This window comes from Acanthochromis polyacanthus, chromosome 11 (genome assembly GCF_021347895.1).
Source record: "Acanthochromis polyacanthus isolate Apoly-LR-REF ecotype Palm Island chromosome 11, KAUST_Apoly_ChrSc, whole genome shotgun sequence".
Taxonomy (NCBI): domain Eukaryota; kingdom Metazoa; phylum Chordata; class Actinopteri; family Pomacentridae; genus Acanthochromis; species Acanthochromis polyacanthus.
Window position 1 is genome coordinate 10493398 of NC_067123.1, and position 12977 is coordinate 10506374.

Genomic DNA, 12977 nt, shown 5'->3' on the forward strand with positions numbered 1-12977 from the left:
GGGAGCGGACACGCACCTACAGCCATCTCCACCCTGACTGTATCCACCAACCAGGTAACACATAACTGAATCAAGTGTGTTGTTCATAAGCCTCAGTTGCCACACTGTATTTATTTGTCTCTGTTGTGAAGTAGTCTGTCTCATGCAGTGCTAAACAACCGTGCCTAAATTAGCCAACTGCCCGCCTGCTTAACAAGCTCAATGCTACACATAATAATAATAATTAACGGACATAACATGACGACGATGACAGCACAACCAATGTTATTTGGTGAATTGGTACGGCATATGATCTGTATACTATAACTGAATATATAGTTTGTGTAGGTTTATTATTAGCCTACATTAGGTAGAGGCAACACCTGCTGTGACTTATTTGCTAAATGACAAAAAGAAAAAGTAGCTTTCTGCCTTTTTGTAGCCTAATATCAAAAATCAGTCTTGATTTTGTGGATCTCTTTTAATTTACCAATTACAGCATGCCCAGAAGGGAAAAGATCAAGAGAGTGTGGTATCTGATCTGTTACATGTATTACTTAATAAGTTAGTAGACTGGAATCTGTTTTGTTTGTTCTAGTATTTGAAAGGAGATGCAGTGTTTGCTCTGGTGTCTCTGACCACAGATGGAACCTGCATTATATTCAACCCATGCCATGGGAATGTGTTCTCCTGTTTACAGAGCCCTGTTGGAGGTGTTTTTATGGGGGTTCTTCTGTCTAAAATACTGATTTAGGGATTCTTCAGCTGTTGTAGACACAGGGGGTTTGTTTGGAGATACTCCTCACTTGTTTCCCATGTGTTAGACAATAAATAACCATATGTTGTACTCATTTACATGTTAAAACCTATAAAACCTGGTTACTGGTCACTGTCGGCAGGGATTCAATTGGCCGACTCCTTCCAGGCAGGTTCTGTCTGTACTGATGCTGCTCTTTCTTTTAATAAAATACTTGTAAACATGGCCGTAGCCAGGTATGAGGTCAGCGAGGTCCGGACCTCACCTATTTTTCCGAGTTTTTTTGTTTTTCGCCAAATATGCCCAACTGAATAAAACATAAACTCATAAAAACTTGAAACCTCTCTGTGAAACGTGCTTGTAAATTGTAAATTGTGGTAAACATCCATGGGCTTTGTGTTCTGTTTGTGCCTGTGTGCGTGTTGCGGTGAAAAGTTGTTTGATCTGCTGATGCACGTACCCGCAAATGCGCCCTGTGACACGCTTGGCAGCGGGCCAAACCCCGTTCATAAACTAGTGTTTTTATTATTAGCACTTTGTAGACCACATCCCCGCCCATCTACACCAAGGTGACCACAATATATTTTTTTAGATAATTCGGCACGAGTTCGGCCTGTCAGATCATCTGATCAAAGAGTTTAATTACTTTTATCCACAGCGTCCGGCGCTTTTTTTTTTTTTTTTTTTGATGAGCGCCTGGCTCATCAGACAACATACAATGTATGTTGAAGATATTTCTAACCTTGCCAGTGACGACTTGTGCCTGTGAGAGGTCATTCTCAGCCATGCAAAGACTTAAGACATGGCTTTGATCTACCATGTCCAACGACAGACTGACAGGCCTGGCCATGATGCATGTGCATCAGAAAGTGGAGGTGAACCGGGAGAATATCCTTCAACTGTGGGATGCCTCTGGTCACAGGAGGATTCAGCTAGCCTTTGATGTAAAAAGTTGATGTTTTTTTGAAAAAATATACATTTTTGTTTGGAAAATGCTGATTTCACATCATTAAAAGATATTTAAACAACAAACATCTTGTGTGACTTGTAGCCTAAAAAAGATATATAAAAATATATTTTTTTAAAAAACATTGAAAAATTTTCGGCGCGCGCTTTTCGCGCGCATCATGGACCTCACCTATTCCAAAATCCTGGCTACGGCCCTGCTTGTAAAGAAAGTCAGTGTCACGAACATCTCTCCTTCACCTGCACATCACGGACACCAGAGAGAGAAACAATGACAAGAGCCAAAGAAAGGAAGCTGCAGCAGGCTGCCCAAGGAGGCAGCTCTCTGCTCTCCTGGATTAAATAAACATCTAAGGTGGATGAGGAGACAGATCATGATCATGAAGAAGAAAAATCAGAGTCAACATCAGAGTCATGTTTACTGTTAAGGGCCGTTTCCTCTAATTTTATGGAGATATCATAAAAGCTGTTCCTGATTTGCTTTGTCAACACAAAGTGATTTGATGTAAATAGGCTGTATTGGCAAAATATATTATTTTGTACTAACCATGAGTTACTTCTACATTACAACACTTGCAGCAATTTTGCATTTACATTGATAGGCTATTATTAAAACCTTAAAAAATGGTAACTTAAATACCCTATTAAAATGTGTCTTCAGAACACAACTACACGGCGAACAAGGTGAACCTTTTTTTCCACTGAGCACCTGCCACCTAAAATGTTTGTGCACACCACTGGGGTCAATAGAAACCTGCAGTCAGATGGAGATTTAGCTGCCGGTAAAACCGAAATGAAAGTGAAACTAAACCCTCAGCAAACAGCACCAACAGTCCATCAGCTCATAGACAGATTACAGTCAGACATAAAGCAGTTTTCGGCAGAAATTCAGGAAACCTGATCTTACACCGCTGAGCAACAGATTCCTCATTCTCTTACCAAATTTTAATGTTGAAAACTGTGTCAGTAGTTTTAGGTAAACCTGTAATCATGTCTTAGTTCACCTGCAAAATTTATGAAATGTTTATTCTACTTATGAAAGGACAATAAAGGGCAGATTTTACTGCCTTTTGTTTTGTTTTTTTTGCCATTAACAGCACATTTGACCAGTTCAAATGACCACTGCTACGTTAAATGTGTGTTTGTAAGATGAAAGAAATGTAATTCACTGATTTAGATGGACCCTTTCATTTGCAAACATTATTGTCATGAGTTGTGTTGACATGATTGCGTCAACTTAACAGCTGAAATCAAGTTGATGTAACATAATACAAGTGGCTCAATAACTTAATGAATCTTCAACTTGAGTTCAGGATTTCTGTCTTATGGACAATTTCACAGGTTTTTGACTAGTAATTAAAATATAGATGAAAAACTAAGTGTCCTAACTCAAGATAGTTTGTTGGTTAAACAATTTAATAATTTTCATAACTTTAAACACTGACATTAATATTTTTTGTTGAGTCCATACATTATTTTTTAAATTGGTAAAATCAGATTAAGGCAAAAAAAAAGGTCTTTTAAACATAGCCTCTGAATTGTGAAAGCTTTATTCTATTTGTGAAAATGCAAAAAAAAGGTGGAATTTCTTAGTATTTTTTCGCATTTGAACCACATTGGACCAGATCCAGACCCCACCAAAAAAAGTAATTCAAATGATCTTTTTTATGTTTGGTTGCAGGATAAAGAAACCTAATTTACTGATTTATATAAATTCAGTCATTTGTAAACAATATTGCCATGAGTTGTGTTGATGTAATAATTGCATCAATTTAATATTGTGTGTAATTTGAACTTACGTGTTTGAAATCAAGTTGATGAAACTCAATTTTTTCTATTTTTCTCCACATCTGAATCACACAAGACCAAAACCCACTAAAAATAAATCATTCAAATCTATATTATCCTACAGAAGATGAAAAATCTTTCAATCCACTTTCTGCCATTTCTGCTATCAGTACAAAGCACAAGTAAAGGATACAAGACACATTAAAAGTTTAACACCAGTAATAAAAAAATCAATAAATATGTTTATTTAATGACAGAATATTCACAGTTTACAAATTCAATACAGACTACATGACTATTGTTGACATAATGATGTATTTGCACATTTTAAAACAAACCTTTGAAATTTTTTTTGTTGATTCAAAATACATTTAGCTCATTTGCTGGCATCATTAGGTGAAATAGCCTCCGGCTTTGATGAATTAGCCTATTTTGTCCTTCATCATTATTATTCTGTCTCCAGATAAGGAGTCCAGTGATGCAGGAAATTCTAAAGGAGAAACTCAGAGCTGTCGGAGCTACATCATTTCACATCAATCCAGGCAATATTCAGAGTCCTCTGAGGCAAACAGTGGCTCTCCCTGTGCTGCATCACAGTGCAGTATTTCATTCGTATTACGTTCTACTGCCTGACCTCGTGATTGTGCAGCTGCTGCATCTCATTCAGCAACACCAGAACCATCCAGATGTTTATCTCCAGGAGAAAACCTGTTTTTTACTTTCTAGCATCCTCTTCCAATGCTCACTGTTCCATTGTTAAGACAAATAAGAAACAAAAAGTAGTATAAGCATCAGAATATTTGTTTCTTGGTGAGAAGAAATAAGAAAAATCTTTTTTTTTTTGTATTTAAAGGTAAAATACTAACCGTTAGAGAGCTGGAACCCTGAATATTGAAGAGAGATAATTGTATAGAATGATTGACATTTCAGCATTTGCAATATGTTCTTCACCATCAGTTGTTGAAAAAACAAAATCATTTACTAAAAGTACCACACAAAACATGCAGATAGGTAAGACTATCACATACACTGATTCCAGATTCATTGGCGAAATGAACATCATTGTCAATATTGTTGCCCAAAGATGCTCCTTCTCCTGATGAAGAGTCCGGCAATGAAGGCGACCACGAGCAGCAAAAATCCTACAACACCACCAAGGAAAGGACCAGCTGGAAACTCTGAAGGAGACACTGAAAAGGTCCAACAAGGTTATTAGAAACAATCCATCCATCCATCCATCATCATCTATACACTGCTTAATCCTCATTAGGGTTGTGTGTGTGTGTGTGTGTGTGTGTGGGGGGGGGGGGGGGGGGGGCTGGAGCCTATCCCAGCTGACTTAGGGTGAAGGCAGGGGACACCCTGGACAGGTTGCCAGTCTATTGCAAGATTGAATGTAAACAATAATAAAAACAATAATAATCCTTATTTGCACAACATTATCAGTATCAGGATTCAAGAGACAGCTAAAAACAGTTTGGCAAATAAAAACAACAATGTTGAAATGCAGTTCAAAAGAAATAAATATCAAATTAAATCAGGAAAGGCTTGATGATTAAAGCTGCTGTCCGGAGTTTGAATCGCAGCGTCTCCCAAAACACTGTTGGTCCCACCCTCCCTCTGATTTCGCCCCTTTATTTGTGCACGCGCACAGTACACGAGAGGAGTGCCCGGAGTGCTGCAGCATCTCACCTGTTTTGCTGTTTTCCACTCTTCTACATTTAGTAAATAATAAAGGAATTACGTTAGAATTCTGTATTGAGTCTAACTTGTTCTAATACCAAAATAACATGAATCTGCTAGGACGAACGAGTAAAGTTTCAATATGTGATTACACTCGTGTATCCCTCTCGATGACGTTGTTTATCAAACTTAGTGCATTTCCGCGTGTATATGTGTTACATGTTTATTTATTTCTATCTAGAGTTCAGAATTGCATGACTCCTCTGACGAAGAGTATGTCCCAGACGCCCCAACATCTTCCTCCAGAGGTCGGGCATCTAAACGAAGCCGTCAGGCGGGCTATGGAGGCCGTGGTCGGGGAGCGACGCGAGCACCCCAAGCCAAAAAACGTCCTGCAGTCTCTTGGCCTGACAAGCAGTGGGATTGGTAACTTTTCTGGAAGTTGCTGATCCCTGATGCTCTCTCATCTCCTACACAAGCAAAACAAATGTGCGCGCGGTTGCGTAGTGCGTAGCTCGCCCACCTCTGCATGGGCTTGCTTGCTGTGCGCGTAACCGTTGATTGACAGCATGACAAAGCTGAAGCTCGAACTTGATTGGTCGGCAGCGACCAGCGCTTTTTGGAATAACATGGGGGTCTATGAGAGGCAGGTGGAGCTCAGGAATAAATTTTCATATCGTGTTATACTAACTTTATAGTATCGAACTAGACTAACACATTTAAGCTTTGTTAAAAAATGATACATAAATTGAAAACAAACGGAAACTCCGGACAGCAGCTTTAAAGTATGTTTTAAGAAGTGACTTAAAAGTTGGAGACCAGATTCCCAAAGTAAATCTGAATATTATTGTTTGTTCACTTTAAAATGACCTAACGACTCATAGTTCTGTTGAACCAAGGAAACCAAGAAAAACATCTGGAAACACAGTTGATCACATTTCCTAAATGTCACAGTTTTGAAGGCATCCTAGTAAATAGCAGATAAATAAAATGATAAAAGCATGATCACCTTGACTGGGACAACATCACTTCTATATCAGTCTTACCCCAGTTAGTCCTGATCACTGATTCGTCCAATTTGGTGATGATGTCGTCTTTGACACCAGACATCTGAAACACACAGTCGTACTTCTTCCAGTCTTCAAGAGCGATTGATGAGATGCTCAGGTCAACACTCATCTGGAAGGTTCCATCATGGTTGGGGAGGATCTCTCCTTTGTCCACGTCCTCATGAAGTTCTTCTCCATCTTTCCTCCAGAACAAGTCAGCTCTGTCGGGGTAGAAACCTGTAGCGTGGCAGGTGACCGGAGAGGAGGGAGTCTTCTGGAGGAGAGATACCAAGGGAAGCTCTGGGGAGAGAAACAGATGAGTCTCAACAAAGCGAGACTAAAACTTATCAGGTATGTTGAGTCGAAAGTCAGAGTTTTCTGTGTGAAGATGTCTCTCTTTTAACCTGATAGATCTCCATTGTAACTAATACTGTGGAGCTAACCTGTGTCTGAGGAGGTTATGATGACTTTCAGCTGTAAGAAGTGCCTCCCTTTAAACAAAGCTTTTTCCTAATAATTATTTATGAGTGATACAGATTCTCAGCTGAGAGAATAGGTTTTATCTGCTAACATGAGGGGGTGGGAGAGGGGAAGGAGGGGCAGAGGGGTGGGCAGCGGGTGCAGATTTTGGTGGCCACTACCCACCAGGTGGACCCATGGCAGCTCCACCTGAGCTCACGCTCTAGGCTTCCGTGCTCACCACAACGACACCTCCTACTCCTCGCAGCTCCTGTTGCCAAAAACAACCAGGTATGGGCCCGACACTCCAGCCCATCCATTTTCATAGCGAGTTGATTCAACCAGCCCCTGCAAGACACGACCCACCGGGACAGTATCTGGTATGCCAGATGGCCAGTCCACCCTTGGCTCCAAACGATTGTCGAACCTTGGATTCAGGTGGAGCAATGTGGATTCCATCCTGGTCGCGCAACGGTGGATCAGCTTTTTACTCTTGTGGCGCAGCTGAGGGGGTCACGGGAGTTAAACCTGTGTTTTGTGGATCTGGAGAAGGCCTATGACCGTGTACCCTGAGGGGCTCTGTAGGGGCTACTGCGGCAGTATGGGGCACTGGGCTCACTGATACAAGCCATTTGATCCCTGTACAACCAAAGTGAGAGCTGTGTCCGCATGCTCGGCACAAAGTCTGACATGTTTCCAGTAGGTGTTGGACTCCACCAGAGCTGCCGCTTGTCTCTGATCCTCTTTGTTGTGTTCGTGGACAGGACTTCAAGTCTCAGCCAGAGTGAAAAAAGTGTCCAGTTTGAGGACCTCTGGATCGCACCTCTGCTTTTTGCAGATGATGTGATTCTGTTGGCTTCATCAGATCGTGACCTTCAGCATGCACTGGAGTGGTTTGCAGAAGTGTGTGAGGTGGCGGGGATGTGGATCAGCACCTCAAAGTCCGAGGCCATGGTTCTCTGCTGGAAACCTGTCGATTTCTCCCTCCGGGTTGAGTGGTAGTTGCTTCCCCAAGTGAAGGAGTTCAAGTATCTCAGGAGCTTGTTCACGATTGATGAAAAAAATGGAGCGTGAGATGGACAGGCGGATGGGTGTGGTGTCAGCAGTAATGGGGGTGTTGTATCGAATTGTCATGGTGAAGAGGGAGCTGAACCGCATGGCAAAGCTCTTAATTTACCAGTCCAACCCTCATCAATGGTCATGAGCTCTGGGTAGTGACTGAAAGAATGAGATCGCAGGTACAAGTGGCCGAAATGAGCTTCCTCCACAGGGTGGCTGGGCTCAGCCTTAGAGAAAGGGTGAGAGGCTCGGATATCTGGAGGGAGCTCAGAGTAGACCATTGCTCCTTCGTGTCAAAAGGGGGTGATTTATGTCATCTGATTTGGATGACTCCAGGTAGTCATCCTTCGGAAGTTTGAACACATCTGCCTGGGAGGAGACTCTGGGGTAGATCCAGAATTCGCTGGAGGGATTATGTACCTCATCTGGCCTGGGAACGCCTTGGGATCCCCCAGGAAGAGCTGGAAGGGCCGCCGGGGGGAGGGACAAGATAAGAGGAAGAAAATAGATGGATGTATGGATGTATGGATGTATGGATGGATGGACACTGTGTGCATTGTGTTGCCATGGGAACCTGGCATGTATCTCGTTGACGATGCAGAAATTGTTGCACAATGTGTTTATGTTTGACCCTGCTGGTACAACAGCTGATATAGACAACTGATTCGAACATTGATTATTGTGCTGGAAATAACTACAGAGAATATTTAAATGGTATCATGAATTTCGTTTTGATTTTGCCACAAATTAAAGTGATTTCCTGCATTATGGGACACTGCCAGACCTCAAGGCACTTCAATACAATATTATGTTTAAATATTAAGTTTAAAGTTTAACAGGTCTGATGTGCAGCTGTCAGTTAGAAAGAATCAGTTAGGCTGATCAATAAAATAAATATATTACCACATTTAACAGTTTTCTACCAGCATTCCTGTTTTACATTATTTGCAGTACCATCATATATTTTTTGTTCCTTGTTGTTCTCCGTTAAAACAAACAGTTGACTGAAGCAGCTGCACACGATTTTTTAAAATCTTGTAGAGAAAAAGACTAACATGATGCGTTTAACTCTTTTTGTGTGAATGCAGGGTTTGAAACTGAAAGGCTGAGTTAACACAGAAAGTCGATTAAAAAACATCATGATACATGTTAACTCTGACTGAGGTTTTAGTTTTTGACTTCCACTTATTCATTAGTTACTTTTGTTCATCACATGGGTGTTGTGATTGTGTCTTTAGATTTTGTAGGGAGTTCAGGTTAGTTGTTTATTTTTGCTACTTTGTTTTAGCTACTTTTGCAACTCTGTTAGCCTTCATTTGCATTTAATTGGTTCTTTTAGTTAGCAGCACCCATCAGCCCTGTATTCTTTCTTTTATTATCACGTTTTCTTAATTATGTCACTAAGCAATGAATTGCTTTACTTCACGAATAACCTGCTTTTTGTAACACCTAGTTGACCCAGCATAGTTGGATCGTAACTTCATCTATACATTGTTTTATTTTCACTGGATGCTTGGATAGGATCAGATGGAGTACAGAACTGTCTGTATCTCAGGTCGTGTAATTCCACCTGTTCTCTGCAGAAAACTCCTCCCATACTTCACGTACTTCTTCAGCCAGTCAGGGCACTTGTGGATGTAATAGTTTTTATTGTACTCCAGTCTAGCTTTCTCTGTGTCCCATCTCTGTTTGGTGATGAACGCCTGTGGTTTTGGAGCAGTCCATGTCAGTGTCTGCAGGTCCAGCGCTATGAAGTCTTCACCATCATATCCATATTGATTAAAACCCCTGATTTCTCCAGTTTCGTCATCCCATTCACAGCCGTTCATTCTCTGTAAGATGTGGGCACCTGGGACACAGAGAGGGAGATTTCATTGGTTTCCTGTCAGTGCTGACTGGCATAGACACAGCATCAGCTCAGCAATCTTCTGATATGCAACGAACTACAACTAGCAATGCTCTTAAGCTGTGTGTCCACTAGATGCGATTTTCCCGCACAGCAATGCATCGCACGGACAGCAGGTATCACTAGTGGACCACAACATTGTCACATGACAGCACTCGAGCAACAGCGGGCCGCAAGGACAGCAGTTCAGCCAGGACCTTTCCCTTTTATTTCGAAAACACTCAAGCGAAAAGTATTTCTGAAAGCATCTGAGGCGAGAAATAAGCTGTGTAGCAGCTGAATTTGTCCTCGTTTTAGGTCCCCGGCGACTAGTTTAGATGTTTGAGGACAGTTTCACGATGCGTGGAATCTCCGCACGCCGCATCTAATTTGCATAAAGTAGAAGTCCAGTCTCCTTTATGCAAATGAGCTGCATCCCTCTCCGGGTAAACACACCAGATCACAGCTGGAAACACACCGCAACCGGACCAGCTTGCAACATGCAGGGCATTTCCAGCTGCGATCCGGTGTGTTTACCTGGAGCAGGCTGCAGCTCATTTACATGGAGTAGACTGGACTGCAGTGTGGAGAACCCACACATCGTGAAACTGTTCTCAAACACCTAAACTAGCCGTCGGTGAAATAAAACAAGGACAGATTCAGACAACTTATTTCTCACCTCAAATGCTTTCAGAAATACTTTTCACTGCAGTGTTTTTGTAATATTAGACAAAGTTTGTAGTCGAGCCTCCATGTTGGTCCAGCTTGAAATCCAGGCGCAGACCAGCCCTCGAGTCGATGCATTTGTCCAATCAGGGGCAGGCAAGGTGCTTAAAGAAGGTGTTGAACATGGTTCACCATGGAGGAGAAGCTTATAACAGCTGTATCTGTGCATGCATCGTAACCATTAGCGTTTTAGAAATAAAAAGGAAAGTTTGCGGCCGAGCCGCTGTGTTTATCAGACTCATCTGCCGGACTGTCAGGCTCGGTCATGTGACCACGTAGCCGCCTGCTGCTGCTCGAGTGCTGTCATGTGACAATGTTGTGGTCCGCTATGAAGCGCCTGCCGGCCATGCGATTTTCATATGCGGTACTTTGCCATGCAGGAAAATCGCATCTAGTGGACACGTGGCTTAAGTCGCGCATTGTCAATTTATTAGAAGTTGTGAACTGTTAACCTGGCAATAGCCAGATTAATAATGGTGTAGTACTTGATAGTACTCCACAATATCAATCTGGGACCGCTCCATGTAAATCCGTTCGGAGGAAAGAGGCACGGATTGGACAATGCAACAGTATGTCCCACCTCTGACAGATTTGTTTTTAGCCAATCGCGGGATCTTTACAACAAGCGTAAAATAATTTGTGAAATTAGTGTTTCTCTACTTATAAAAAAATATATGTAATATAAATAAAATCTGCGTAATATTAATATTTCTCTATTAGTATTTCTTCTCTTGAAAGACTCTGTGCAATATTATTGATAAGTGAAATATTGTTACTTTCACATCCAGAGTAATTTGGGCAAACTGAGGTTGTACTTACATATACTTTTGTTTTATTATTTTTTTTCGACTAATATTTCTTAAATGTTTGCACTATCCACTTTGCCAATGTAACCATGCAAATGTCTCCACTGGTTGGATGAATAAAGTGTTATCATATCACATTGTTATCACAATGCAATGTAGATTTAATATTATCAGGCAGGACACACTGAGTAGAAAAGCGCTATATAAGAGCAAGTCCATTTACCATTTACACACCTTCAGTGTGTCTGTTAGGCCTCAGAGATACACACTATGTTTTTATTGAGTAAAATTAATGTTTTTGCTTATGAGCAAACTCCACAGTCAATCTATAATTTGAGTGGTATTTGCATCTTAGGATTGATTGTTGGCTGCTTAACAAACATATTACCACATGCACACATGCTTTCATTTATATGCCCTGTAATAGCAACATATAAAAATATATGCAATAGCAAAATGTGGCGGATAAAGTGAAAGTCTCGTTGCTTGAACAGAAAAAGCCCATGAATGACCAAACAGACAGAGTGACTCTTTAGAACTGATGTTACCACAACTGACTTGATTTGGTGTTAGCAGTGTGGGCCCAGAGGCTTCTGTAAACTTGTTGGGGTGGTAACACAACTCATTTAAATGTAAAAATTTGTTCTGTCTCTTGTCTTTGTGGGCAAAGATCTCCTGGATAACTGGCAACTGACATCACTCGACCATTTATGATTGCAAGAAAACTCTATGGGGAATGCCAGAATGATGTGCCTACAAGGAATTTTGTAGTAGAAAACTTAATTTAAATAATTTCATAAAGCGACCTGATTCTCTGCCTGCTGATGTTTTAAGTTGAGTAGATTTTAGAATTACAAAAGCAGTAGCGATGACTGCAAGTCATTAAGCCTTGTCCTTTAAAAACACTGAAGAAGGGTTGATATTTAGTGCAGCATCTTCCAACAGAAGGACAACACATTTCAGCAGTAACAACATAAACATACATTGAAAAATATCTTACCTCCAGTTTGGTTTAAGCGGTTCATCAAGTTGTCAATGTTGGCTCTAAAGACGTGCCGGTTTCCAGAGCATTTGTTAATGTACCATTCCAGGTGTTGTGGGTCGTCTTTTATGAACTTTCTCATCCAGTCCAGTTTGGGTTCAGCCGTCTTGATGTTGCTGTCACAGTAACCCACCTGAACTTCATCAACCAGCGCTGAACCCACAAACTCTGGGAAGTCTGGGACTCCAGAAGTTGCGGTGAGGAAATATATCAAGGAGTGTTTCACTGGAGGGAAAAGAAAGTTTTCAGATTTTTTTTGCGATTAATTTTTGTATTTTATAATTTGTTAAATGACAATGGACTCTAAAACAACACGTGATTATGTTAAAGACCCATTCCTTCTTATTGCACATGTGTGTCCAACAGAGATGTGCTCATTTATTGCAAATATAATGAAGGAAAGCATGTGTCCTATTCCATTCTATTTATGATGACCCATCCAAATGCAAACGGAGCACTTTATTTGTGCCCACTACCATTCTATGCAGGTACTTCATAACGTACTCGGCCTTATCCAGAAGCAAGGGGTGTAACTGTCATTTCGGGGTATATTTTTATACAATAAAGCTTGATATTAGAGTCCACAAACACTGAAATGTTAGAAGCAATCAAAGACAAACAGAGTTGAAAGCTTGGATGTGGTTGCTCCAGAAAAATGAATCCTTCCACACAGATCAGGTTGTAGAAAGAGCTAAATGTGATTTTAAACCGTTGCTCCATGATCACCAAAGTGCATCGTCTGACTTTTTTCTGTCTCCTTAACGGAAATCTTGTGTTG

The 12977-nt window shown here is 41.0% G+C and overlaps 1 protein-coding gene across 2 annotated transcripts in view; it reads right to left on the reverse strand.

Moving 5' to 3' along the window:
* Positions 1–12977, reverse strand: part of LOC110971617 (major histocompatibility complex class I-related gene protein-like) — a 44057-nt gene that overhangs the window by 29635 nt on the left and 1445 nt on the right. The window contains exons 2-5 of one of the 2 annotated variants that reach the window (XM_051956044.1): positions 12158–12424; positions 9311–9589; positions 6220–6522; positions 3713–4680 (exon numbers count right to left, since the gene is read on the reverse strand). In XM_051956044.1, coding sequence (XP_051812004.1) covers positions 4556–4680; positions 6220–6522; positions 9311–9589; positions 12158–12424 — 974 coding nt within the window. In that variant the 3' untranslated portion in view covers positions 3713–4555. Of the gene's footprint in view, positions 1–3712; positions 4681–6219; positions 6523–9310; positions 9590–12157; positions 12425–12977 lie in introns of those variants that run through there. The other variant, XM_051956043.1, reaches the window with a different exon arrangement.